The 27,760-nt window shown below is 43.6% G+C and overlaps 1 protein-coding gene across 5 annotated transcripts in view; it reads right to left on the bottom strand.

Moving 5' to 3' along the window:
- HIVEP1 (HIVEP zinc finger 1) overlaps positions 1–24,270 on the bottom strand; it is a 137,862-nt gene extending 113,592 nt beyond the window's left edge. For 2 of the 5 annotated variants that reach the window (XM_070515623.1, XM_070515620.1), the window contains exons 1-2: positions 24,111–24,270; positions 17,194–17,336 (exon numbers count right to left, since the gene is read on the bottom strand). In XM_070515623.1, coding sequence (XP_070371724.1) covers positions 17,194–17,233 — 40 coding nt within the window. In that variant the 5' untranslated portion in view covers positions 17,234–17,336; positions 24,111–24,270. Of the gene's footprint in view, positions 1–17,193; positions 17,337–20,344; positions 20,831–20,865; positions 21,034–24,110 lie in introns of those variants that run through there. The other 3 variants (XM_070515622.1, XM_070515621.1, XM_070515624.1) reach the window with 3 other exon arrangements.
- Positions 24,271–27,760: the final 3,490 nt, after the last annotated feature.

Genomic DNA, 27,760 nt, shown 5'->3' on the forward strand with positions numbered 1-27,760 from the left:
TCCCATTTTTATTTTTTATCACTGAGAGTAATTTTTCCACATATTACTCTATCATTTAGAATTTCCTATATGCATTTACCTATTACCTTTTCTTATTATTAAAGTTACCTTTTTAATATTAACTTTATTTCTCAGATCTGAGATAAATATTTTATCTTTTTACCTCTGTCATGCTTTTTATTTCTGAGTTCTACTTCTCCAAACCTGAGACTATAATCTCTCCAGACATCTGAGATCTTCTTCAGTATTTCCTACTGTTTTCCATATTTTAATTTTCTATACATCTACTCTTTAAAGTTTATGTTGATTCTAGGGGTGAAGTTTCAGTACTTCCCCCCAAACACCTACTCAGGTAATCTCAACATTGCTTTTAAATAATCCTTCCCTGTTTTTGTATATTTGTGTGTGTTTAAGAACAATTCCGAAATTGTAAATGTTAGAAAATAAGATTCACTTTAGAAACAGATTTTGGAAACAACCAACTTTGCTGATATACACGCAAGTCCACAGAGCAAGAGACACACGAAAAGCAAAATGTACTATGTGCAATTTTCCAGTGAAATTAGATTTATCTAGATTTCCCTGTCAGTGGGTCCTGACACTATACCTCTCCAAACTATTATTATTTCCTTTAAAAAAAAAGAAAAGAAAAGCACAATTGTAATTCTTTCCTAAAACAGTAATGCACCTAAATTTGAAGAAGATAATGCATTATTTAAATGCTACCTTGTTTTCACTTTCAGTAAGCCCTGACAGAATTCTGTGGAACCAATCTGGACACTTTCAGAAAGATTAAGCTGTGACGCCACTGAACAGACATTCTCCAACTTTATTTTCTTTTTCAAACAACTTGGCAATATACTGAACAGCTTCACTGTGACAGATTAAACTCACAGATCAATCCGAGCCAAGACCAGAGATGTACAGGTACTACACACAGACTCTACCACATACGCACACACACTTTATGTAACTAAAAATAATAATACCCACATCCATGAGGTGTCAGTAGTTCTTCATACATGAGGTACCAAAGGCTTGATTCACACAAATGGTATTTTTCCCACATCTAACATGTGTCCAGCCCCGAGCTTACCCGAGTTGTTTTTCCAGGACATTTTTGTTGAGATCTGCACTTACAGGGCTTTTCCAGTGACATGTCAGGTCAGATGCTACATGCAGCCTGGTCCAAGCCTCAAGTCGAGAAACCACACCAACCGTCCAAGCTACTCTCCTTAACCATGTCTCTCACCACTGAACTCCTCTTTCCTCTCTTTCAGGCTCCCGTGATGAAGAGAAAATAGAAATACACATATGTAGGTTTTACGTACTACAACGGGGACTTGGAGAATTAGTTCAACATGGACAGAGAAGGTAAAGAGAATTCTCGGGGCTCAGGGGTGGTTTTCCCACTGAACCAGACAGCACCACCTCCCTTCCCAGTCTCTCCTGGAGCTCTAGGTGCCCCATGACACTTGTCAAGTTGTACTTGTTATGGTCAGGGGCCTGTGTTACCACTCCTGTTGAACCGCAGGGCCCTGGGGGCTGGTACTGATGCCGGAGTCACTTTGGTGTCCTCCACAGCACACAGCGGGCATGGCACTTTGCACGGTCATTTATCAAATGTTTGCTGAGCACACAAGAAAAAAATATCCAATCTACGTCGAATAAAAAGTCTAAACCTTTACTTCATTTAACAAAACTCTTGTAAAATTTTTATCATAGACACTATTGCCAAAAATATGATTTTTAGAGCCTGAAGGGGAAAAAGCAATCATTTTTATAAACCTGTTACACACCTGTCTCAAGAGACACATTTGTGTCAGTGTTTAATAGAAGCAACATGCATATACAACTCTGTACTTTATTCTTGCAACAAATGCAGGTGCTAAAAACACCATTTAAAGTTTAAAAGCTCCATTATTTAACTGTAGAACTTTGGCTGTATCATGTATGTTACGGGCATGTATGCGTTGTTAAATCAGACCTCATTCCAGACAGCAAATGGCTGCAACTCCAAGTGTGAGGTGATTGCCTATGTAAACCGTCTGCACCATCCATTCACCCTGGAACTCGCGACTTCCTGATCTCACTCTACAATAAAGGAGCCCTGAGTCCTGATTTCCTTTGTGTCCAAATTCTGCAACGTCAATACCGCGAAATTTACAGCTATCCAAGTACTTTATTTTCAAGAATTACTATTCATAAACACATTATCCATAACAAACCCACTCCTCAGGAGAAAATTAAAGGCTTCCAAGAAGAGGAAGTGTCTAGAAATTTAATTTTAAAAAAGTTCAATAAAAAGCATTACAAAATATTCCGGCATAAAGCACTGTGCCAGAGTTAAATAAAATGTTAAGAAAGAGGAATTGTTAACTTCCCAGTTCTAAGAATTATATGAAAGTATGGCCATTATTAAGAGGATCTGGATGTGCCATAGTCCAATCATGTCCTCTCTAAAACCAAAGATGACAGCGAAACCTGCTGTAACCAAAGTTACCACTTCCTCCATATTAACTTAAATATCAGAGGAGAGAGCCTCTGAGGTTGAACAGCGAGCTCTAGTCCATCAAGAGACTGAGAAAACTTCTCCGTAAAAGTCACTGATAATCTCTACTAGACACCGTTTCGCCCCTTCCAATCGTATCCCGAAACCGTCCAGCTAATGATCTACTCTCTTTCATGTTACAGACTTCCCCAAAAGACGATCTTACACATGTATGAGTTCACTCACCACAAAGTGGCCATAAAAAGTTTCATTGTCACTTACAAGCACATAAAATTTAGATTTTAGAAAGCAAATCACTATGAAATACTGAGAACATTTGGGTATCTGGAAATAGCATTCAACCAAAATGCACTCTGAGAAAAATACACTGTATGCTTCAGTTACCGTGCAAAGGACCAAAATTATTCTATAAAAGGAAGAGAAAACTTAAGGAGCAAAGCTAGGTAAAGCAAGAAGCAGATAATCTGATAAAGAAGAAGGTACCAAAACTCCATCTCCAACCACAGACTTGTCAGGTGGGCACGCCAACATTTACTGAATATCTGCTACTACCACATGCCCGAAGTTTTATGTAGTTACAGTCAATCTTCCCAACAACGCAGCAGGTAGGCATCAGTATTCACAATTTAAGGTGAGGAAACAGACTCAGAGGGATCAAACGACATCCTGTCAATCGCAGACCTAGTAAGTCACAGAAGTGGATTCAATCCCCATTCCACACTCCAACTGTGAAGCCCTTACTTTTCACTTTCAGTGACAGAAGCTTAGAGACAAAAGGCATCAATGGGCGATTATTTATATGAGCAGTATGGGTTTACAGGATCAATAATGGCTGCAATGGCATCCTAAAAGCACAATCATCTTATGTTTTGTATCCTTTTAAAAGCAACTAGACTTTCAGTCAACTTGATGGGTCTCTATGAGCAGTCCTAAGGAAGAAGCTTGTTAAAATACCTTGCACAACTTGATGTTCTCAGGGCCCAGGATGGTGCCTCCAGAGGGGGATGCTCAGAACACCTTCAGAGGAAATGCAGCAGGACAAAATGAGGAGGTCGACAAAGCCTTTCCCCAAACACAACATACAAAGCCAGACAAAACTCAAAACAACCACATCAGCTATACTGGAAAGCAACGAAAGCCATACACAAATTGAGAAGGGCTTCTTTGTGAAAAGTATTTAACTTCAGCTTAGACCAGCAGGCACAAGCCTATGGCGTTTCTGCTCGGGGCTGTTCCCAGCCCTTACCGTCAGCTCCACCAGTGCACTAGTTCAACCGAGAGGGCTGGGCAGAGAAAACCAACAGCTTCACTGCCACCGCCAGGCCAGGCTCACCAGGTACAGAGCAGTGCCAGTTAAAGTGACAATCCCATCAGCAAGAGAACACGAAGGCCAAGGCTCAGCTAGCCTGAGGCTGAGGGCCTATTCAGGGCAAGCAAGAAACCAGCAGACTAGCCAAGATTTAGTAGGGAGTTCTGGGAGGTGAGACTACCACAGCGCACTTGATAAGATCTCTATAGACATCCCAGGTTGACCAGAGATTCTGCACATGCATCACAGATGCCAGACTGGGCTCATGCCACCCACACACCCCTTGCCGACAGAGCCTACACCTACACACACACACAGAACATGCAAGGGGGTCCGGCTGAAAGTAAAAGCCAGGGCAGACATAAGAACTGCTGAAACTGGAATGTGCTCTCCAGTCCACACACAGATTCATCAGCAGAGAGTGAAAGCTTTACTGACTCGAGGCCAACCTCTGATCAATCTTTGACAGAACACAAAACTATGCTGCCACAGGGTGTCCCTTAGGAAGCTAGGCTTAAAAGTAACAACAAGAAAACAAACAAAGAACAAACCTGAACAGAGGTACCAGCAGCCACAAAGTACAGAAGAGAAGCCTTCATAGATTTATTCTAAGCAAGTTACTAAACAAATGAACATACAAAGAAACTCACAAGCAATAAGAATCAGAATCCAGAGTTGCCACAATCTATTATCTGAAATGTATAATATTCAACAACTACTTGGAGACATGAAGAGAAACAAGGAAATGTGACCCAAACTCAGGAAAAAGGGCAGTCAACAGAAACTGTCTCCAGTGTCCCCAAGCCTTCAAAGTGGCTATTATATGAATATACACATTTAAAGAACTGAAGGAAACGATGTTTAAAGAATTAAAGTATGATGATGATAACTCAACAAATAGAGAATCTCAATAAAGAAACATAAATTACGTAAAAGAGAACCAAATGGAAATTCAGGAATTGAAAAGTATAATAAATGAAATGAAAAGTTTACTAGAGGGCTTCAACAGCAATTTTGAGCTGGCACAAGAAAAAATCAGAATAGCTGATGATAGGTCAATGGAAATTAACCAATCTGAGGAACAGAGAGAAAAAAGATCAAAGAGGAGTGAACCTCTGTTCACTGAGGCTCTCCTCAGAGACCTGTGAAACAACATCAAGCTTACCAACATATGTGTAACGGGAGAAGAAAAAGAGACAGAAAAAATATCTCAAGAAAAATTGTCTAAAGCTTCCCAAATTTGATAAAAAACAAAATCACTAATTTCCACAGCCAAGAAACTGAAGAAAACTCAAAATAGGATAACACAAAGAGATCCACACCTAAACACACAGTACTCAAAATGCTGAAAGACAAGGTGAAAAACTTGAAAGCATCACACAAAAGACAATTAATCACACGCAGAGAAAAAGATCACCATAAACAGCTGACTTCTCATCAGAAACAATGGAGGCCAGAGGGCAATTCCAACAACACGCTGCCCACAGAAGACATACCTGAGTTCAAAGACACCAAAAGTTCAAAGTAGAGGGAGAGAGAGACATACCATGCAAACAGCAACCCTAAGCGAGCCAGGATCTCTACAATTCTATCAGATAAAACAGACGTTAAGCAAATTGATGAAAGTGACTTTTATAAGACACTTCAGCTCACTGCAGACCTGGACATGATCACTGACAACATTATTCATAAAAGCCAAAAACGGAAAACAATCCAAATGTCCATCACCTGGTGAAGGGATAAATCAAATGCGATATATTCATACGACAGAATATTACTTAGCAATAAAAGGTAACAAAAATCCTGATACATCCTACAATGCAGATGATCCCAAACACATTACGCTAATCGAAAGAAGCCAGATGTAAAAGACTACAAATTGCATGATTCCAATATATTAAGTGTCCAGAAAAGGCAAATGTAAAGAGCCAGAAAGCAGACCAGCAGTTGCCTCAGGCCAGAGATGGGAGCAAGGATTGACTACTAAAAAACTCAGGGAAATTTTGGGAGTGATGGACATGTTCTAAAACTGGATTGTGGTAAAGGTTGCAGAACTCTGTAAATTTACTGGGTTTCAGTGAACTGTATACTTACAATGGGTGAATTTTATTGTACAGAAATTATATCTTACCAAAGATGTAAATAAAAATATACTGTGCAGTGGTTTGACTGAGGCAATAACCTACAGTCTGGAGACTGAAAAAGACACTCTTTCCATGAAAGAGCATATCACTGAATACAAACTTAATGCAAACTCTAGCTCATCCAAGATGTCAGTGTGAATGCCAAACATGTAATTCATCATTCATATGGCATTAATTCCATCAAAACATAACAGATCAACTTAACCCATCACTACACGGAAGGCCAAATAATGCCCTCTGCCATGCAGTCACACATCTGCTTCTATATATGTTAATTGAATATTACTTATATGTTCACTCATCAAATGTTTGCACAGCTGTCTGGACTTTCATGTGTAAGCCATTATGGTCTTTATGTCTTCGACTATAAATTTCCTAGAAGACAGAGGCAGAGCTGTTGAATGCCACAATGTGTCCAACACGTCACAGCAGGGCTCACAGAGGTCCAGACAGAGTTTCTGAGTGATGCGGCTAAAGCGGCTCTTTGTTTTCACCTCACTTCATGACCGCTAAATAGTTACTGATTCTCATACCATTTCTGAGCCACTGCTAACACTGATTGGCATGTACCAAAATAAAGAAGCTAATGTTCCACTGTGTCTGTGGAGAATCAACATTGCTTTCAAAACTACTTCTCAAACTACTCAAAAAGTTGTTAGGAACTCAATCGAGCCTATCCTTAACATAGAGTATTTAAACTTAAGCAAAATAAAGTAAAACAAAACCAGAACACAAAAATATCATTTTCTCTACTCATTCCCATCCTACTATCCCAAAACACCAGAAATAAAGAATTACTTGGAGATTAAAGAAAGTGCTGTAGGGAACATCGAGAATTCAGACATAGAAATTTAACCATGTCCTCAAAAAACTACGAACAAATTGTCATGCTAACACGTTAATAGCAGTTATCACTCAGATGACCTGTCCGTTCTCAAGGTCCCCCTCTCAGCACACCCCTCACAAGAGGCTGGGCTGCCGCTTAGGGTCCATTTTTCGGAAAGCACTCCTCTCAAGGACAGCTCTGTTTTTCTGAAGAACAATCCTTCACCAAATGTGGGGTACAGCAGTGAAGATGGTTGCTTATGATATTTTTCTACCACTGTGAGTTAAATATAAACGTGACTAATGGAGACAATACAATGAGAAAAAGACCAGTACTCTCTCTGACAAAACCGCTGGCTCCCTGTCGCCCTAGGCATTTTGGGTGGCGACCGGCGATCTTGTCATCAGGATGTCAAGAACGACTGAATTTTTCTGGCAAGATCAACTCAACCTCTAAGGCTCTCCCTTCGTCTTAGAACCACAAGCAAAGGGACTATTTTCCAAACAAATGAGAATCCCCTCCTCGCGCCTGGCCGGCAGTAGCCCCTCCCACACTAACGCAGGGCTCTCAGCTCCCTGTAATTCATGCCCACAGCAGTCCTCCATAGAAAGATGGAGCATTCTTACTTATTCCCCAACATAAGGGGACTTATAAATAAATAATCCAATTCTCTTCCACTTCCTAGGGATCAGCAAATTTTTTCTGTAAAGGGGTAGACAGTAAATATTCTAGGCATCGTGAGCCATTTACACCAGCCACTCGACTCCGCTGCTGTAGCATGAAGGCAGGCACGGACGAGACATAAATGAACAGGCATGGCTGTGTTCCAACAAAATCGTTTTTGCAAAAACAGGTGGAAGACTGGATTTGACCACTAGACTGTAGTTTGCTCACCCCTGCCCTAGAAAAACAGCTAAGTAAAGCTAAAAAGGAAACTAGAGATCAACTTCACCCCGCCCTCAACCCCTGCCCACTCCCATGCCTTGCTTTTAATAAAAAAATGAAATTCAAGTTATTTGCTCAAGGTCATATACTACTCTTTTGCTGGCTTGTTCATACGCATGAAGATGATTTTCTGAAATAAAAAAAGAGAGAGAGACAGCCTCATGCTTTTAACCTACCATCCTATTTCCTGGATGTCAACAAATCATACTGACCTTAGGTGGAAGTGTTTTTGGTTTTTCCTTTGAATATACTTTATTTTTTAGAGCAGCTTTAGGCTCATAGCAAAACTGAGCAAATGCACAGAGATTTCTCACGTATCCCCCTGCCCCACTATCAACATCTCCCACCAGAGTGATATATTTGTTACAAGTGATGAACCTACATTGACACAGCATTATCACCCAGAGTCCACAGTTAATGTGCATTAACGTTCACTCTTGGTGTCGTACATTCCACAGGTTTGCACAAATGTATAATGACACAAATCCACCACTGTCGCATCCTACAGTGTAGTTCACTGCCCTAAAATCCTCTGTGGGGAGGTTGTTTTTTAATTTCAAAGTAATATAAGATAGTCCCTAGCCTCTGACATATCTTCTGTAAATACTCAACTTAGTATAAAAGAACTCAACTTGGTAATTTTATAATTATCATAAATAGAAATTACACATATCACATCTAAAAGCTTCCTTTCCTCTTCTGCCTTAAAGTTTCAAGTTCATTGAGAAATTCACTCTAATCAAGCAAACTAGACAACAACCACTTCTATATGAGTTTCCCCCCATTCTTTCTTCTGCCAAAGTCTCAGAACAACTAATTTTCTCTGCCCATCTAGCCTTCCTTTCTTTAAAAACCCATCTCAAACTCCACTTCATTCAGGTTTTCGGAGAAGAAAGTTAACTCCTCCAAGAAATATTTTCCGACTGCTTTTATCCCATCCAAAATTTTTTTTGCCCCATATTCCCCTTGGGAATTCATTCTGCATGTACCACATTAGTCTGAAATTACATATCTGTTGCTTTATATTGTTCTTAGATTTTTTTTCATGTGTTTGGGGACACAGTATATTAAAAACATTATCTTAGAAGGCAAGTACGAGGTTTTACTTCTAAGCATAGTATACCAGCATGTTCACTGTTCACAAAATTAAAATGGAAAACTAATAAAATCTCCTAACCCTGATCCCTTAAAAATGGTTCTTCATTGCCCTTTATCAACATCTACAATCTGGAAGAGTCCACATATATCTAAAATAGTACACTTTTTCTACATTCTTCTGTATCTACTGCATGAGGAAAAATTATAAAATGTTCTCTTCTATATTTTACTTAGAATCTTACTGTTTTCACCTTAGTTTCCCCAGAAAGAGTTTCTAAGCCTTTATGTCAAATTTCAACTGTTATTCTGAGACTCCCATTTAAATACTGCCATTCTCCATTCCAAATAAGACATCTCTACTTTCAACCACATATGATTAAGCAAATCATGTAAGCAAACATCTTTGATGGAACAACTATTCTTTCTCTCTTAAAGAGCTTGGAAATTCCCTTGATTGTTTGCAAATAATGTTTGATAGCAAAATCCAACTTGGAGTAAGGTATACGTACACAACTCTGAAATGGATTGTCAAAAATTAAAGACTTACAGGGAAAAAAAGAAAGTCCTTCAAATTCTGACCTCCTGAATAACCCCGGCTCCATGCGCTATGCTCGATGAGCTTTATTTCGTAACTGGGATGGAGAGCATTTCCAAGCTCTTACTAATCAGGAAACCTCTTTCTAAGATCAACACTAACAAGTATAAGCATGACAGTTAAGAGCAAAGGTGCAGAGACTCCTAGCTGTGGGACCTTGGGCAACTAGCAACTTCTCTGTGCCTCATTCCCAAGTCTATAAAACAATCACAGCACCTACCTCACAGGGTTGGTAAGGACAAAAAGTGAGAATTAAGGTTTAAATGCAAACATGTAAAAACCACTAAAAAAAAGAGAGCCTAATACACAGACCTGTGGACAGGTTAGCTCTTTTCATCATCATAAAAATGATATAACACAACCTCCCTCTTGTCACTGGTCCACAACCAACCATAACTATGGGAGCAATAGGATTAAAAAGAAAATTCTAAAGACCACTCCACAAATATCATCTCCAACAAGATACAAATACGCTACTCAAAGTCAGTTCACTTAAACTTCCCTGGCCAACTTTCTCATCTGTAAAATGAGGAAAATGAACTGTATGACCTCCAAGGGCTGCCCCTCCCAGCTGTAAAACTTGTCTAATTCTCCTGAAGAGGCACATGAGAAACCAGCAACACAAGACAGAAGTCTCTGACACACCCCGGGCACCGTTTAACCACCTCCCAGGTCCCTGTGTATCTGCTCAGCTCATTTCTACTTATTTTTAAACTATCAAACCCTGCCCCAATGGCGTGTTTTAATCTATTTCTATTTGGATACTATAATATTAAGCAGTTATATGCTGATCTTTTTCCTCACTGGCAAATCTGAAAGAGTTGCAAGATAAGCACATATCAGTACACTTCAAAATGCAAACCAGTAAGTATGTCTGAGTAAATTCACACTCTAATCCTTCAGGCACACAGAAATACTATATGCACATAAATGCCTCAGTACTATAAAACTAAAGTTCTGCATCAACTAAGTAGGTCTAACTCTTAGATTACTATGGATCCATTTCACACTTAGCGACGGCTATTCTAGTTACTTCCATTAGTTAACTATTTTCGTAGTCACCATATATTTTTTGAATATTTTTTCATGGCAGCATAGCTTTAAAATATTTTTTTACACCAAAATTCATCATAGAAAATTTCTAAGTACTTTCTGAAAACTTTTCATTTTAAATTTATTTTTTAAAAAGTCAAAGTTTTTATGCAATGCTGCACCAAATGTGACTTAAGCCGAATGGTCAAAAAGAACTTCCTTCTGAAAAATGACTTGAGTATTGAGAAAAAAGGCCCCTATCTGGTTACAAGTTTTTGTGCCACCCTGAATAATGGCTAACAGTATTACAAACATCAAGTGCTTTATAGGACTATCTGAGTATCATTTGTACTTGGCACATTATTAATATGCAAAGAGTATTGTTAAAAAGTTTTAAAAGAATTACATATGTGAATGAAAAAATAAGGTATTTAATTTATTCATAAAATGTTTTTTCAGATAACACAAGAATCAACTTTAGCCCAGACTTGCTCAAATTACATTGCACTCTAAATGCAGAACTCAAAAATGTACGTATATGATAGGAGATTTTATGCACATTATGCATTTTTCTATTCTATGGTAAGACAAAATTATACCTCATCAGAACATATTTTGCACAAAGATGTTCTAAAATAAAACACCACTCTGATTAATCATATTATTACATTTTGTATTTGCTTTTAAAAGGAAAAAAGCATTTGGTTAATGTTAATAAGCATTCAAAAAGCATCAGATAAGCTCTCAACATGAGCTGAAAAATAATTATCTGAAAAACAAATGGGAGGTTTGCTATATTAGATCTATTCTCCCATTTTTATCCTCATCAAACTAAATAACATCAGCTACTTACATGATAGCTCCTAATAACTTCAATCGCTTTCTCATCTTTATCATCAAAAGCTATATTTTAAGTTATTACTTATTTCCTTTCCAGCTACAGTCACGTAATTTTTTTCTTTTAATAAGCTATGGGGTTGTTTCCTTACAAGGCTTCTGACTTCTCAAATTGTAAGGCTGTCAGCATAGAACTGTTGACCTAACACTCAGATGTGAAAAACAACGCAGAAATAGCTGGAATTCCACCTGAAAATGATCAAAATTAAACCTTTTCTATTTTTAAACTCAGCAAGATAACCCCACGTAACAAGTAATAAGAAAAGATAAGAGTTTATTCGGGGCATATCATTTTATGAAACAATCACTGGAGTGGGCCCACACCTTGACAGCAAATGAAAATATCCACATTAATCAGATTACTCCTGCAAACCCAGCTGGGCGTCTGTGTTCTCACACAGGGGAGCAGGGGATAGAGGGATGTCGGTACCATCTCAGAACATGTCAGAACCTAATCCAAGTGAAGACTAGAGCACTTCACTTCAACCCGACATGATCGCGACGTCAACACTCTCAAAAACAGCTCAATTATAAAGTAGAAGACCTCACAATCGATTTCCTGAGAACTAGATGCACACAGAACAAATATTATGTTTAACTTCATGCAGTGCTGTCAAAAAATGAGGCAAGGCTTGAAGGAGTTTAGGTGGACAAATTGAGGGGACAACATGGTGGGGAAGAATTTCCGAAATTCTTTTCTGCCCTGACCTCTCTCCTCCAAATCCCAAGCGCTGAGTAGTCAGGACAAGGAGCAGACATAACAGCAATCAACGCTGAGCAGAGATGCGGCTTCCTTTAAGCAGCATCAAAACGCACTTAAAGGTTTTATACAGGTATTCCTCGGTTTCCAGTTTGCAAAGCATGTGCCACCCAAGAGTTTGACATAAACCAGTTCTGTATAGAAAGTAACAATTCTCTGTACTGAGCCCTCACCCGGCGTCAGGCATTGTGCCAGATGCTTACACTTGCCCTATCATCTAATCTTCACACATTATCTCTATTTTATAGATGAGGAAAACCAACACTCCCAGCTTGCCCAAGGCCACATAGCTAGTCCGTGATAGTAGGAAGCCAAACTCTTTATCATTTTATTAATTAAATGTATTAAAGCGATAAACTCTAGGAATCCTATGGCAAAAACCCACGTAAAACAAAATTTAATAACTACTGGGTTTATCTGTTCAGGCAATTAAAATTTTATATTATAACAGGTTTCTTAATCAGAGGCGACCAAATATTAAAAGAAGCATTTGCTAATAAAGGTTCAAAAAAGCAAACAAATTTCATGAGTGCAGATCATCTTTAACCCTCTAAAAAGCTAACACAAATATTCTTTTGTTGAGCAGAGAGAGATGACTAAAGCAGTCTCTTTAGACATATAGTTTCTATCCAGCTAGGATGACAGGTCTGCAGGAGAATAATGACAACGCAACATCAAAAGTACAGGGAGGCACCTGCAGCACAAGCAATGGAGGGCAGTGAGAGGTGACTGGGGGAGAAGACAGGAGCAAAGGGAAACAAAACTCAAAGAAGTGAAATCTTCTTGGTAGAGACACTTCCCACACAGAACAAGAAAACAGAACGGAAATGAGATGGGGGGGAAATACTTTCCAGAAAGAAAAGCAAGCACAGAAATGCTGGATTTGCATGCCCAGCTCCTGAAATGGCAAATGCCTATTCATCAGATACCCAGGAGAACAAGAAGGCCTTACTGTGGAAAGTTTGTCCTAGCCAAACTCAGGACTCTGACCTCATGTGTGGATCTCGGCTACCATCTGCTCACCCTCCTAAGAGCTACTTCTCACTTCTCACGTTCTAAGAAAGCTGGCTCTCAGAAGGGAAAAAGCACTTATTTTTGTGTTCAGAGCCAAATGTACTCAACAATAAAAAGGAAAACTAGCTACACCAAATTCGCAAAATATGTTTTAGAAAAGGTTAGTATTTAGCATTTTCCACACTGACTTCCAATCTTAGAGTAGATGAGTCTTTGAAACCCTGGACCCAAATTTAACTAAAATAGGTAACATCTATTTTCTCTTTTTCCAAAGCATTGAAACACATATTCACAATAATGACAGGCATAGCACAAAAACAGCCCTTTACCTTAAGAGGAATGACATGGAACCCCTCCAAGCCCCCAGTTCCTCCATCCCATGTTAGCTAAGTCCAAGCAAAGATCTGGGAAGGGGATGGAGACAGTGATCAGTAAGGAACGGCTGCTGGGGAAGGTGCGAGGCCCTGCTGTCACATTCATCAAGACCACGCATGGGAACTGCGGCCCTGGGGACTGCCACAAAGTGGCTAAGAGCCCTTCTTCAGGGAACTGAGGACAACACACAAAGCCTTTCTTCTGAATACCAAGTGCTTCTTGCTCTTCAGAAATTCTTATTCAACCTCAAAAGATATGTCGGTGTGAAACTCTACCCACCTGAATTGTGCAAAATGGCACCAAAGACAAAAGTTCTGTCTGGTTCATATGATCAAGGGTGAGGAGACTAGAATTCGACAAACCCACCACTATAAGCTGTAGAGATCACCCACCAGGTCTAACTCTGTCTCAGTTATGCCCCAAATTCATGTCCTGCCCTGAACATATCAGTTCTTCTCACACTTTTCCACTAAAGAACCTCTCACATCAGAGAAACTCCACCTCCTTATGGGAGCACAGCCTGCCCATGCTAATTTAAACCCATCCCAATTTTGTATTCTCCATGATAGAGCCTGCATTGTACTTTTTACACTTGAATGTTACTTTAATACGTGAATACGCACACACGTGTATACATATTCCCCAAGCAAAATTCATATTCCAGAAAGTTACATTATGTTTATCCTGCAGCTACGCATATCCACAGGACTATACCAACCCCAGCTGAAGCGCCAAGAATAAATCACAGAAAAATTATATTTTAAGAGTTAAAACTGCCATGGAAGCATAACAAATATGCAATTTGAGATTTAAGTACAGTATAAATCTTTTATTATTGACTTAATTACCAAACACTAGACAAATACTTCACAGACTATTTGCCAAAGAAGGCTAAAAAGAGGTGCCCGTGTGCTTCACGAAAACCCGTAATGTGACAGCATGAGTAGCACGAGCAACACGCTCATCACAGCCAGCCAGGCTGGGACTCCCTCTCTGGTCTCCTGCGCTCCTCTCTCCCACTTCGTAGCTAACTTTATGAGACAGGTCTTCTGCAACCAAAGCAGGGGTCACAGGTAAGCGAAATAAACATGACATCCCACCGTCACAGGGAGATACATAATAAATGCTAAAAAAACATTTTAGTAGCTAATGTTTACCCGCTTACTTCAACCCTCCAATTGTGCCTCAGGATAGCACCCTCAAATACATGTTTAGAAGGAAAGTGGAACTATTCAAAGTGTTCCACCTTAGCACTTTCTCCTCTTTGTGCCTTCCTACCTTTGCTGACTCTGGTTTTCCCAACTGGACAGCTTCTCTGCTAAGCGAGTTAACTGGCTTAGATACCACCCCTTCCATGAACCTCCCCGCCACCCCTCAAAGTGCCCCCTCGCCTGGGCCTGCAGGTCCCGCTGACATGGCTGTAGTAGGCTGTCTTGTGCTAATGCACTCTGATCTTTTCTTCAGTGGCTGAACTTTCTAGATTTCCACTGATGAGCCAGAACTCAATATATGTCAAGTTATCTAAGAAAACTTTAAAAACACCCTAATTTCAGAAAATAAGCAAGTTTTCCTGTCCAAACTTTTAAATCTACATACTAAACTTCGACTCACACCTGATGGACCTTCACGATCTGATTCCTCCTAATTCTCCCACTCCAGTCGTCTCTCTCTCCCTCTCCCTCCTCCCTAGCCCCTCCCCCTCCCCCAAGAGAACTTCTGAGGCTCTAGTAATAGAGAATAATAGAGAAGCCTGGATTTCCCAAGTTACTTCACAACCTCCTACCCCAGGAGGAAACGCACTCCCCTTGTCTTGTCAGCTTCGTGGGTAATTTCTCATCCCTAAGAATCCAACTCAGATGTCACCTTCTCTTCTCTTTCCTTCCCACTCTGCCCCGCTCCAGAACGCGCCCCCCACACACAATCGGGACATAATCTGATCCCTTACCTCTGTGCAGTCTCCAGGCCTCTGCTCTCCCCTCACTGCAGGCGCACAGTGACATGCGTACCCAACCATCTCCCGCCCTCAACTGTATACTCCTTTCAGGGTCCATGTTTGCTCATCATTTTATCCCCACCACCCAGAAGAGCAGCACAAGGAGGCATTCAACAGACATCTGTGGAGCTGTACATTTATTTGTTACAGAAAGCAAAAGAGTCTATGGCCTAAAAATCTGCATTTCTCTGGATAGCCATGTTATCTAGAATATTATAAAGTATGCATCTTAAATATGAAAAATGTTTAATATTTACGACCTAATGAATAATCCTTTCAGATCAATCATGGATTCATTCCTTCAGCAAATATCTGGGCTCCTGTTAGCTGCCAGGAACTGAGCTGGGTGAGGGCACCTGTTCGCCCCTAGGCCGCCCTTGCATACTGAGGCAGGGCACCCTCTAGACAGATGAATCCTAAAACCTGGGCGCAGGACTCCACATGACCGCCTCATTCGGCACCCACGGGTACGGAGGCTCTGCTTATAATAGTTAGAGAAAGTGCCTACTTTTGGAGCCCAGATTCTAGTGAGGGAGACAGGCAAACAGTGTCAATTTCCAACATTTCCTATATGACTGAAAAATCAGACTTTGACACACAACACTTAATGTTCCCCATCCAAACCCTCACCTCATTACACACTGGTATTCTAATCATCAATTTGAACTCCGGCTGAGGCATCCACCTATGCAGCAGAGAGTTCTAGTACCCTTTTAGGCAGGAAACACACACTGTTTTCAGATTGAAGCAGGCCATAAAATTGACCACATTTTCAAATATCACTTTATGGTGACTGGCCCAATTTATTTCACCAAGGAATATTTTCAATTAATCTGTTGGATTTTTCAAGTCATTTCTTACCTTGCACGTGCTTGAGAATTTTTTTTCTGCAATTGTCAATATTTCATAAGATACTTTACTCAGTTTGGAATTATTTGCTTTAACAGTTCGTTGCTTAACACTGCTACACTCTTAGCTACTAAAGTTAAATATAAAAGATAATTGCTATTCCCAGTTGATAAAACACCTTAGAATACAAATCTTTTAAAACAATAACTAAAATAAACTTACTTTTCTAATATTAAAAAATCTCTTCACAGTTAAGGGGAGAACACTCATTTTTTTCATCTTTGTATGAAATGTATATTATATTCTTATTTCTGACCAATTGCTTTTCTCTTGCAAAATAGATCAGTTTGCCTCCAAGTTCTGCAAATAATAATGTTCTCACTAAATGTCAACTACAACTCTCTTCACTTCCTGTCAATCTAATGTGTAGTATAGTACAAAAATAAATCTCAAGAGAAGTATGGAAGAGGGATGAAAAAAATAATTCATGGTGATCCAGTTGGCAAAAAATATCCAACCATTCATTTCAGATTCCTTGATCCAAATACAGCTCCTGTTATGAGACAGCAAATCTTAGCCCTTCATACTCACATCAAATGGTTGGGAAGGCAGTGTAATTTTGTCAAATTTAATTAATTCATTCAACAAATATTTATTAAGCATCTCACGAGAGAGAGGAATTGGGCAGGGCAAGTGGAAGTGAACAAGAGAAATGGAACCAGCGCCCCTGGAGCTCACCATGGAGCACGGTCAACATCCAACAAGCTGCCATTCCTGTCACTGAAGAGATACTTTATTCTAAGACTTATGGTAAAACTTCCTTCTGTTTAATGCAGAGCCTTACCTCGTAGATTTCTGGGATGAATCTGTTTAGTTCGAGGCATCTTCTGTGATTCAGGGGCCCCTTTTCCTTCTTAGAAACTGTAAGAAGAGCAGGTCACAGAAACGTAGCTCCATAAACTTAACATCCATCAATTAATCCGTGTGCTGAAAAAGAAAAAAACAAATCACATTTTACTACCTTCAAAGGAAAAAGACATTTCAAAAGTTATGGCTTCGCACAGTACTAACCTAAACTCAACAAAGGTAACCAAGCTGGAGACCACTGCAAAAGATAACTTACTAACTTTTAACTAAACATAGGACAGGTTATTGTGCCAATATCTGGGCTTTCCCATTAAGAAAACAGAAAAAAAAAATCACTGTACCTTTATCATAGAAGAGTGAAAAAAATTCACTAAACTCTGTTTCAAAGTAACATCATCAGGTACAATTCAAGTAGAACATCAGGCTATAAAAGGGTCATGCTGTATACACTACGTGTCTGCCCATTCGTAAGCTCTTTGGGGACAGGGACCATGCCTCATTCATCTGTTTTAGTGAGGGAACTCAGTTAACACATGTGGTTGCTATTGTGGCTGCTCCCCAATTATTCCTGTTCTCCCTCCTAGGCTCGTGGTATGACTGCACTGTCTGCCTCCCTGTGTTCAGCCAGAAGTGTGACCAGTTCTGGCTAATGACCCGTGAGTGGAGAATCACATTGCTTCCGGGCTGGAGCATTTAGCTATCACAGTGAGAGCCTCCAGAGCTCTCTTCCCTCTGCCACAGGATAGGCACTATTTTAGAAAGTGAGTCTGACAACACAGAGTTGAGCTCCAGCTGACCCAACATGGTCATGTAGCATAGACAAGAGACTTTTGTTGTTTTAAATCACTGAGGTTTGGGAGTTACCTGTTACTGCAGCATAACCTAGTCTGTCCTGACTTACACATTTTAAAAACAATGATCTGAAACATAATATGCCAAGATGGTAATAATCCAAAATCTACCATTTCTCTCCCCAAATCAGGTACCTCAGTGTCCTCTCCCACAAGATCATCAAGGATCCTAGAGCTAAAAGTTCAGTTTTAACTTCCTGCAATAAAGCTGATAAGCAATGCTTGTTACGATGGTGTTAAACGTGAAATACATTTACTGACTAAGCAAAGACACAAGAATGGAACAGGAATGCTTTGCTTAAAACTTTGGTTATATCCAGCACCGCAGAACAAGAGAATACTTACTGAGCACCTACTGTGTGCCTACGTACCTTCTGTACACAACCTAATTTAACCCCAATAATAACTGGTAAGGCAGCTAACGCTTATCCATTGTATACATAAGAAAATTAAGGCAGGGAGAGGTTAACTAACCTGTCCATGGTCAGCAACCAAGGCATGTGGTGCCAGTGACTCAGTTACTCTCAGTGCTTATTTCCTCACTGGAGATAATACCTACTCCCGTGGTTTGATTCAAGAGGCTGTACACCACAAATCATGACTATATATTTTGGTGTCAAACCAGACTGGGTTCAAAACCAGGCTTTACCCCTTACTGTGTGGTCTTTTTCAAGGTACTTAACCTCTCTGAAGATCAGATTTCCCAACTGTAAAACTAGGAAATAGTATCCACCTCATAGGGTTGTTGTGAGAACAAAGTGAAACAACATAGATGTTCTCTTTACCCACTGCCTGGCACACAAAAATACTCAAATATCAATTCTCCTTAAGAAAGCCTATGTCAGAAAGACTACATCTAACATCCCAGTATGAGATTTTAATAATGTATGGTTTCATTATAGCAAAGAAGAAATAGAAGGAAAGGTTACAATTAACTTCAGTATTTTATCGCTGACATGGTAAAATGTAGGCACTGCACAAACATATTTGCAATTTTTTTAATTCTATGGGGAAAAATATGAAGTATGATGGCTCAATACTATGTACTTCATCTAGCACTGCACTAAATGATCTATAAAAGATACCGTTCCTCAACTGCCTGCATTAAAGACACCCACCATCCGATTCATGAAGCTTGATTCAATGGAGAATTTAGACGCTGGAGCCAAGTAAATTGTATGAATGCTTAACTACATTCCTTGTTAAACTTAAAGCTTTTAAACGGTCACGATATTTGAAAGTTTTTAAACCGTGAACTCCGAATGTAATACAATCACGTGATCCCATAAGCTCAGGAACATAAACGTATACGCAAATTCGCGATCAGTAACAGCTCTCTGCCACTCCGTTCACTGCCTACCCACTGTCCCTAGGTGTCCATCCCATGTTTAAATCCTTGTGGGAGGGAAGGGAGTATTTCCAAAGACAGCAGCACTGCAGTGACTAGGACGAGTGATAATCCGTTCCTTTACAGGAAAGAAACACTACATTGGAGCAAAAACCTGACACGATCAAAAAGCGTAAAGACAGTTGCAAGGAGAAAAAACATGAATGAATGTGGAGGGCGGAGCCTGGGAAAACCCCTCTGCAACGCTGCACTGAACAAAGCGCTTCGCATGCCAGGAGGAGGGGGGAATGGAAGTGCCAGCTCAGGAAGGAGCCCGGAGTGGGTGCGGAGCGCAGGAGGAGGAGGACGAGATGAGGCGAGCGCGGCCGCCGAGACTCCTCCTCGCCGCCAGCTCCGCCGCCGCCCCCTCCCCTCTCCAGCAGCAACTCCTTCCCTAGCCCGACCCCGAGGCGAGCCTGAGCCCACCCGCGCCCAAACCCACCGCCCTCCTCCCAACTGCTGCAGGCGCGTACTCCCAACCCGGAAAGAAACTACCCAGGTGGCTGGGAGTAAACAGGCACTTCGAGCAAAGAACGAAAGGAAGAGAAAGCCACAAAGCCGGGAGGTTGGGAAGCCGAGGCCTGGTCTCCTTCACCCCCCACCCTCTTGCAAAATGCGTCTGCGGCTGGAACGCGGGTGGGGAGGCTGGGTCCCTCCGTACCTGCTCGGTTCGCTGGACCGCAGCCCGGGCCGCTCGCGCGCGGCGAGGGCGCCCAGAAGTGGCAAGTGTCTCCCGCACGCAGCCATCCCCTCTGCAAGGTCGGCGGTTGCACACACACGCACACACACACACGCGCGCCCGCACGCCCCCCGCCCGCGGAGGGGATGCGGTCCTGCCCCCTCCCCCACCGCTCCCCGCCGCCCTCCCAGCTGCAGCGCCCCCGCCGAACCTGCTGCCAGGACGCCCGGCGGAGCCGCTGCCGCTGCAGCCGGCCCTGGAGCTGCGCTGCTGATGGCGGCGGCCGCAGCTCGGAAGCTCCGCGACCCCCGCGCGCGGCGGCGGCGGCGCCCGGGATCCCTCCTTCACTTGACAACCCCAAACACAAACATAACCTCCCGCTGCTGCGCCCGGTCCCCCGGCTCCGTCCGTCCTCCCCGCCGCCGCCGCCCGGCAGCAGCCACACTAAAGGCCGGCGACTGGCACTCACACCACCCAGCGCTGAAATATTAAACAGGGGAGCCGGCCGGGGGGCGGGGGGGGAGCGCGGGGCGCGCGGGCGGGGGCCGCAGGCGCCAGGAGGGGGAGGCGGCCGCGCTCGCCGGCGCCCGGGGCCGCGGCATGATCGTCGCCGCCGGGGAGGGGGCGTTCGGGGGCCGGGCGGCGAGGCCGGGGGCGCGCACCACGGCGAGGCTGGGCGGGCAGCCCCGGGGCCGTGGGGCCGGGGCCAAGGAGGGCGGGCGCGGGCTTTACCTCTCCCCGGGGCAGAGTAGGGCACGTTTAGCTTCTTTAGGGGCGCCGGGAGGAGCGCGGGCCAGGCGGCGCGGGGGAGGGAGGGCGAAGGTCGGAGGCTTTCCCGCGGGTGGGCGGGGCGGCAGGGGATCCCCGGGGGCGGGAGGCGGGGAGGCCGCGGGCTGCGACGCGCGGGCGGGGGAGGGGGCGTCCCCCGGCGGGGACTGGGGCGGGGGCTTGGCGGGGGGAGGGGCAGGGGTCACCCCGGGCGCGGAAGCCCAGCGGGACAGGCGCAGCCGCCAGCCCAGCCCTGCCCTGGGGTGCGGGTCGGGTCGGGTCGGGTAGGGTAGGGTGGCTGTCCCAGCTTGGAGCTCGTGTGGAGCCCGGAGCCCCGGGTCTCCCCGGCGGGGCGGGCCCCGGACCGCGCCTCCCCCCGCCGCCCGCCCCCGGCTCCGCCCGCCCGGCCGCCGCAGGGACGGGGGAGGGGGGGGCGGAAGGAGGCGGCGGCGCGGCCCGAGGGGGGAGGGGCGGGGTTAGGGACGCGAGGGGCGGGAGCCGGGGTCGCGCCGGCTCGGGGACTGGCGCCCGGCGGGGGCGGAGGGGCGGGCCCGGCCGGTCACGCGGCCTCGGGAAGGCCTGGCCGGGTCGCGCAGTTGGGGGCGGTTGGTCCGGGCAGAGGGGCGGGGACGGGCGGGGCGGTAGTTTCTCTTTACCGTCTCTTTACTTTCTAAAGCAGGATGTGGGCCGGCCCGGTGACGTCATGGGGTCTCCCAGCCCCGCCCCTCGCCCGGGCCAAATGGAGGAGGGGAAGGGAGAAGGGAGGGGGGGACCCCAAGGGGGTTTCCTCAGCAACGCGTGGAGGGAAGGGGAAAGTCATTGTGAAACTTGAAACTCATTAACTTTGAAAAACAACTTAAAAAAAACTCGGGAGGGGGGCGGGGTGTCGGTTTGCAGGGTGGAAGGGGACATATTATTAACCCTGAACTGAAACCACTTTTTGGTGGCGGATGTTCTATTAAAAGATTGAGGAAAGCCAAGGTTATTCCAGAGGCCCTCCAAAGCTCGCTGGTGGTTCCCAGAGCCGGAGCTGCGAGCGCAGTTAACCCTTTCCTGTCGGCCTGACAGCTTGGGGCAGGAAGGGCCGGGGTCTTTGGGGTCAGGACAGGGGGCTGCAGGGCTGGGCAGCTGACCTGGCACCTGGAACGCCAGGGAGGAGAGAAAGGGGGAAGAGGGAGTAGCTACCATAAACCAGAGGTTGACCCCGGCTGCTAGAAAGCGATAGAGGAAGCAAGGAGTGGGAATCTATGGAAAAGAAATCAGGGGGGGCCGGACCAAGCTAACGAGGAAGGTTTTTGGCGTTAGACCTAGAGAATGTTAGAAGTTTGGGGCTCAGAAATTCCACATGTACACCTCAAGAAGCAGGCAAAAGTGATTGGTTTAAGGATCAACGCTCAATTTGGGAGGAATAAGGTAAAACAAATTTTGATGAAGAAAAATTTCTTAGATTAAACCAAACTGCTTTCCCCTTTTAAGGAATAAAAATGCTAAACGACCATACACCCGCTACGCTGGCCATCTGTGCCAACTTGAGTTGTTTTGTTCCCTGGGGCTTCCATAAAGACATCTAAGTTTTTCCTGCTAGGGTTGACCCCCAAAACTCCCCTGAGGAAACCCCACCTCCAGCTCATTTGAGCAAAGGAAAGCTGAACACACCAGAATGGGAATGATTTAAAACAGAATACCCAATAATGGCAAAACAACGGCATGTAAAGGGGGGAATATGCCTATTAACTAAATGTGGTCATCAGAGCAAAGATCATCCAACAACTGCCTACATTTGAAGTGATGTTTAGCATACTATGCTTTCAACCTTGCAATAAAATGATGCAATTTTTAAAATTTTCGATGTGATATAATTACGTCTCTTTCATGAAATGACAGCTAATGGATTGCAATCACAAAAAGTATGTAATGTAGGTTCCCAACTGGGTGTTTGAATAGAAAACATAAACATGCATTTAAATGTGTGTGTACCTAATCTGTCAGAGGATAAAGATTAAGGTAGTTTGACAATTATTAATTCCACTTTGTGTCACGTGCTTAGTCAAAAATGCTAACTGAATGAATATATTTTTAACCCAATAGTTGTCAAACATAACAAATACATTTTGTGAACAATGTTTATGTGGAATTTGGCATTGCTGTGAACTTTTTAACAAATGAGACATGCAATTTGGAGTTATCATAGATTAATTTTGTCATTTCAATTCGTTAAAGAACTTTTTTCTTAGACTACTCACAATTTAACTTTCTTGAACAGCAAATCAGTGTTAAACTTTTCCTTGAAACATATACAATACCGAACAGTTTCCTATTTTCTATTTTCGAATTTTCTAAATGCAATTTCTTTTCCTATTTCTGTCTTCAGTTCTAACTTCCTTGTTATCAGAATGCAGGGAAATCCAGCTAACCTATAGCGTAGCTGGTTTCGGCTTGTTTTGTGGCAAAGTAAATACAGTTTCTCAAATTGTATCTGATAAACGGAATGTGGAAAAAAAACAATTTTTTGACCCAGAAGATAAATGTGAATGGTAAACAGCAGTTTGAACTGTCAAATATTGTAGAACAATGGAGGAGGTGACCGTACTCTAAAGGAAAAAAAAAAGGAGGGGGCGCTCCTGGGGCCCATTTCTCTCTGGCTGCATCCCCACTGGCCGTGGGACGCTTTGGGAGCCCCCCTTGGGGAGTGGGGTTCAAGTGAGGGCAGTGTCACTGACAGGCTCTACAGACATTTTCCCTGCTGAGCAGTTTTGGGAGGACGCAAGTCCGCCCCGGGGCTTCGTCGCGGGACTCCGCCGGCCCGCCACGTCCACCGAGACCCGCGCCACCACCGCTGCCCGCGCGTCTCCGGCCCGGGTTCCCACGCGGCCGCCCGGCCCGGCCCGGCTCGGGCTCCCCCCTGGCGCGGCCCCGCGGCCCGGGCCCTCCGCCCTGCGCGCGGCCCGGCAGCGCCACCGCCACCGCCACGCGGAGATCCCGGAGGTTCCTCCCCGCCGGCGGCCGGGTCACGCCGCCGCCCGGCCCTCCCCTCCGCCCTCCGCCCTCCGCCCTCCGCGCGCGCCGGGCTTTCCCGTCCACCGGCCGGATCCCCTCCTCCTCGGGGCGACCCGGCGACAAAACCTTCCCCGCACGCTCCGCCAACTCTGCCCCACGCCCAGGCTCTTCCCGAGCTAGACGCCAGACAAAAGAACCCGGAGCAAACTTACCCGAACTGCAACGCAAAAGTCTGATCCAAAGCTTCCTGGGTTTAACTTTTAATTTTAAAAACAACAAAAGCAGAAACCAAAAGCGTCCTAGGTTGGAAGTGGGCGTGAGAGGAAATGCTAGGGGGGAGGCGCTTCATTCCCTCGGCTGCTTTTGCCCCCCCCTTTTCTGGCCCCTGCCTGGGGCTTTGATGTTATCTAGTGCACCGCCTACGTTGCTTTATACCGTGGGCTCAGCGCCGAGAATGATATACGGATATTTGGCACGTTATGTGCTGGTTTGAAGAGACGGAAGCAGGTGGTCACGGTAAAGGATTCCCACTTCTTACCCCCGCAGTGAAAAAGGATCATTTGCACTGGCTTCCTTTTCTTTGTCACCTGGACTGAAATGAACAACCCACCTATCTAGTAATCCTGGAGAGCTGGCCTGTGTGTTATTTTCTGTTAAACACGAAAAAGGAGGCCTTCCAAATTAGATTCATTTTCCCTCCACTCCTTGCACAAACTTAGAACAAGGTGGGATTGTGTGTTTTTTGAGGCTTCGTTTCCTTTTCAGATCTCAGTTTTGAAAGTAATATCATTTCCCTTCTAAGATAGACTTATAGCCTCGAAGAGACCAGAATATATGTCTGAAGAAAATAAACCCCACAACAACATGGCTTTCATATACCACTCTTATAGGTCAGAATTTCCCCGCACCCTCTCCCTCCTGTTATGGACGCTTGTAACCGCTGATTTTATCTTAGTTAAGTGGACACTAGCAGAAACTGGATCTGTTTTGACATTGGATTAGCAGTCTCAGGACCATCACAGACAAAGCACTAACACAGAATGCTTTTTTTTATAGATTAGTAATCAAGAGGCAAGGCACTGTCTGCCTTTCAACCCTGTTCATCCACTTCATGCCAACACCAGCCTGTGTTGGGGCCTTGCCCTCTGGGAGTTTACAAATTAATGGAGACAGGATAAACACATGGAAAAATACCTAGAGGGAAAAAAGATAGAAGAAGCAGCTTATAAACAGAGCCAATTAAAGTTATACAGAGTTATTTACATGACCGCTGAGAGCTTTCTGGATTGCGTGGAGGGCAGGATCATTAGAGAAAGTTCCATCCTGAGGGAGAGTTCTGAGTAGGATTTTGAAGGAGAGAAAGGTCATGATTTAGCAGTGGTGTGAGAACTGCATTCCAGGCAAGGGAAATAGCTTGAAGTTGAGAGCAGGTGAACGGCATGTGATGGTTTTTCTGACTAGAGCAGAAAGTTGAAGCAAATGTGAAACAAGTAAGGTGGCCATATATGTGTAGCATCCAAGCCAGGACACTTTTGAGAATGAAAGAGAAGCTGTTTATAACTATGCCCAGATGAAAGACATACACTTGGACTGTCTTGGGCAAAGGAGAAGGCTGTGTTCTCTAGGAAGGAGCTATGAAGACGGAATGGGCAGGCAACAGACGACCAGAGAAAAGCCTTCTCAAGCCACACTAGGAAGGAGAATTAAGACATGATACTGCAAACACTTGGTAGTCATTGGGAGACGTCTGGACTGAGAATGATCTTTTTAAGGAAAGTTATTGTCACTGATGGATTTAGGATCCATCATCGTAGTGTTTGTATCGGCAGAAGTGGTAATAGTAGCAGTGGTGGTGGTAGTAACTGACAGAGAGTTTATGACTTGGCTTTGCTGTATGAACTCATTTTATGGCCATCATAAACCCATACTACAGATAAAGAAAGAGAGGCTTAGAAATGCTAAATAATCTGCCTGTAGCCACAGACGTAGTAAATGATAAATGCATGATTGGAATCCAGAGAATATTGAGATACTTAAAGCTTAAAGATTGTATTTTGTGAAAAATATTACAGTAACTATAATGTTCAACATCTGTGGAGCAAAGAAGAAAAAGGAATGAAAAAAAATCTGTAGTTTCAAGTTTTGAGAACTTGGTAAATTGTGTGATGAAAATGGGGAAGTTGGAATGGTGTGATGCTTGATGAGGGGAAGAGAAAATGTCTTTAATTTTAACCATGTTTAGTTTGAGAAGGATGATGTAACCACATTTATGCCAATGTTAATGCTATTAACTTTACAGGATATGCTATTAGAAGGTACCTGGTCTCTAACTTCACTTAAAAGCACCTAGTTCAATGCCAAGTAATGAGAGCTTAATGAGTATTATTGGCATATTATCTGTGAAAGAGATTACAGAAAACTACAAATAATTGTTAGAAGCAAAACTTACAGTTCCTAAAAGAATTCTTCATAAGCAACGCCCACAAGGAGCGTACTGGGGACCACTAGAAAGAGGCAACAGGGGGCCACCCTGGAGGTATGTATATTGGGTAAGTTCTCTTGCTCCACTTTGGCACCCTGGGGTTTGCAGGTTTGGATCCTGGGCGGGAACCTACACACCGCTCATCAAGCCGTGAGGTGGTAGTGTTCCACGTACAAAAAATAGAGGAAGATTGGCACAGGTGTTAGCTCAGTGACAATCTTCCTGAAGCAAAAAAAGGAGGATGGACAACAGAGCTTAGCTCAGGGCCAATCTTCCTCACCAAAAAAAAAAAAAGAGAGAGAGAGGTAACAGTGTATAACTAAAACTATCCAACCTTATCCATGATCTAAATAATCCAACCTTTATCCAAGATCTATGATGTGGAAAGAACCAAGTGCAAAAATCTAAGACACTATTAGTTGGCTTGGGCTGCCATAACATAGTACCGTAAACTGGGTAACTCAAACAATAGAAATTTATTTCCTCACAGATCTGGAGGCTGGAAGTCCAAGATCAAAGTTTGGCTGGTTTGGTTTTAGTGAGAGCTCTCTTTCTGGCTTGCAGCTGGCCAGCCACCTCCTCAATATGGCCCCACGTGGTCTTTCCTGAGTGTGTGCACACAGGTAGAGCAAGTGAGCTCTCTGGTGTCTCTTATAAGCACACTAATCCTGTGAGATCAGGGCCCCACCCTTATGACCTTGTTTAACTTAATTACCTCCTAAAGACCCTCTTTCTTTCCGACCACAGGCATATTGAGGGCAGGACTTCAACACATGAATTTGAGGATGGGGGGAGAGATGCAATTCAGTCCATAGCAGACACCAAGAGCATTTTTTACATGGAATTGCAGAGTGAATTGATAATCACCTAGGAAAGGGCCATGTCAGGAGCTTGAAGATGAAATCAGTAATGTGGGCTTTAGGGTCAGAGTTACCTGGGTTCCAGTCAGAGAGGACACTGGTGACTGTGGGAAAGGTCCCTCCCATCTCTTTAAGCCTCAGTACCTTCCTCGTAGGGATGAAGAGAAAGAGAATTGAGTGAAACACTAGATGTGAATACCTGGAACTGATGGACTACTCAGTCAATGCTAGGTACTCATAACTATCACTACTGTTTTACTGATGCTGCTGCATAAGAAAATTGGAAACTGGATAGCTGTGCATTAGACTGCAGCCTCCTCTATCCAAGGAGAAACACTGCTGGGGCATGCTTAACCTGCTTTATCATAGCCTCAGAGTCCAAAAAGAGTTCCTTCTAGTCTCTTTTATTTCCAGGAAGAGTTACTCCTAAATAACTCTTAAAACTCTGGGTACTCTACTTTTTAACATTTCTAGTAAAACAACTCTCAAACCTCCTGTGGAAAGCCGTTTTGGTATACAC

The sequence above is a fragment of the Equus asinus genome, chromosome 8, assembly GCF_041296235.1.
Source record: "Equus asinus isolate D_3611 breed Donkey chromosome 8, EquAss-T2T_v2, whole genome shotgun sequence".
Classification (NCBI taxonomy): domain Eukaryota; kingdom Metazoa; phylum Chordata; class Mammalia; order Perissodactyla; family Equidae; genus Equus; species Equus asinus.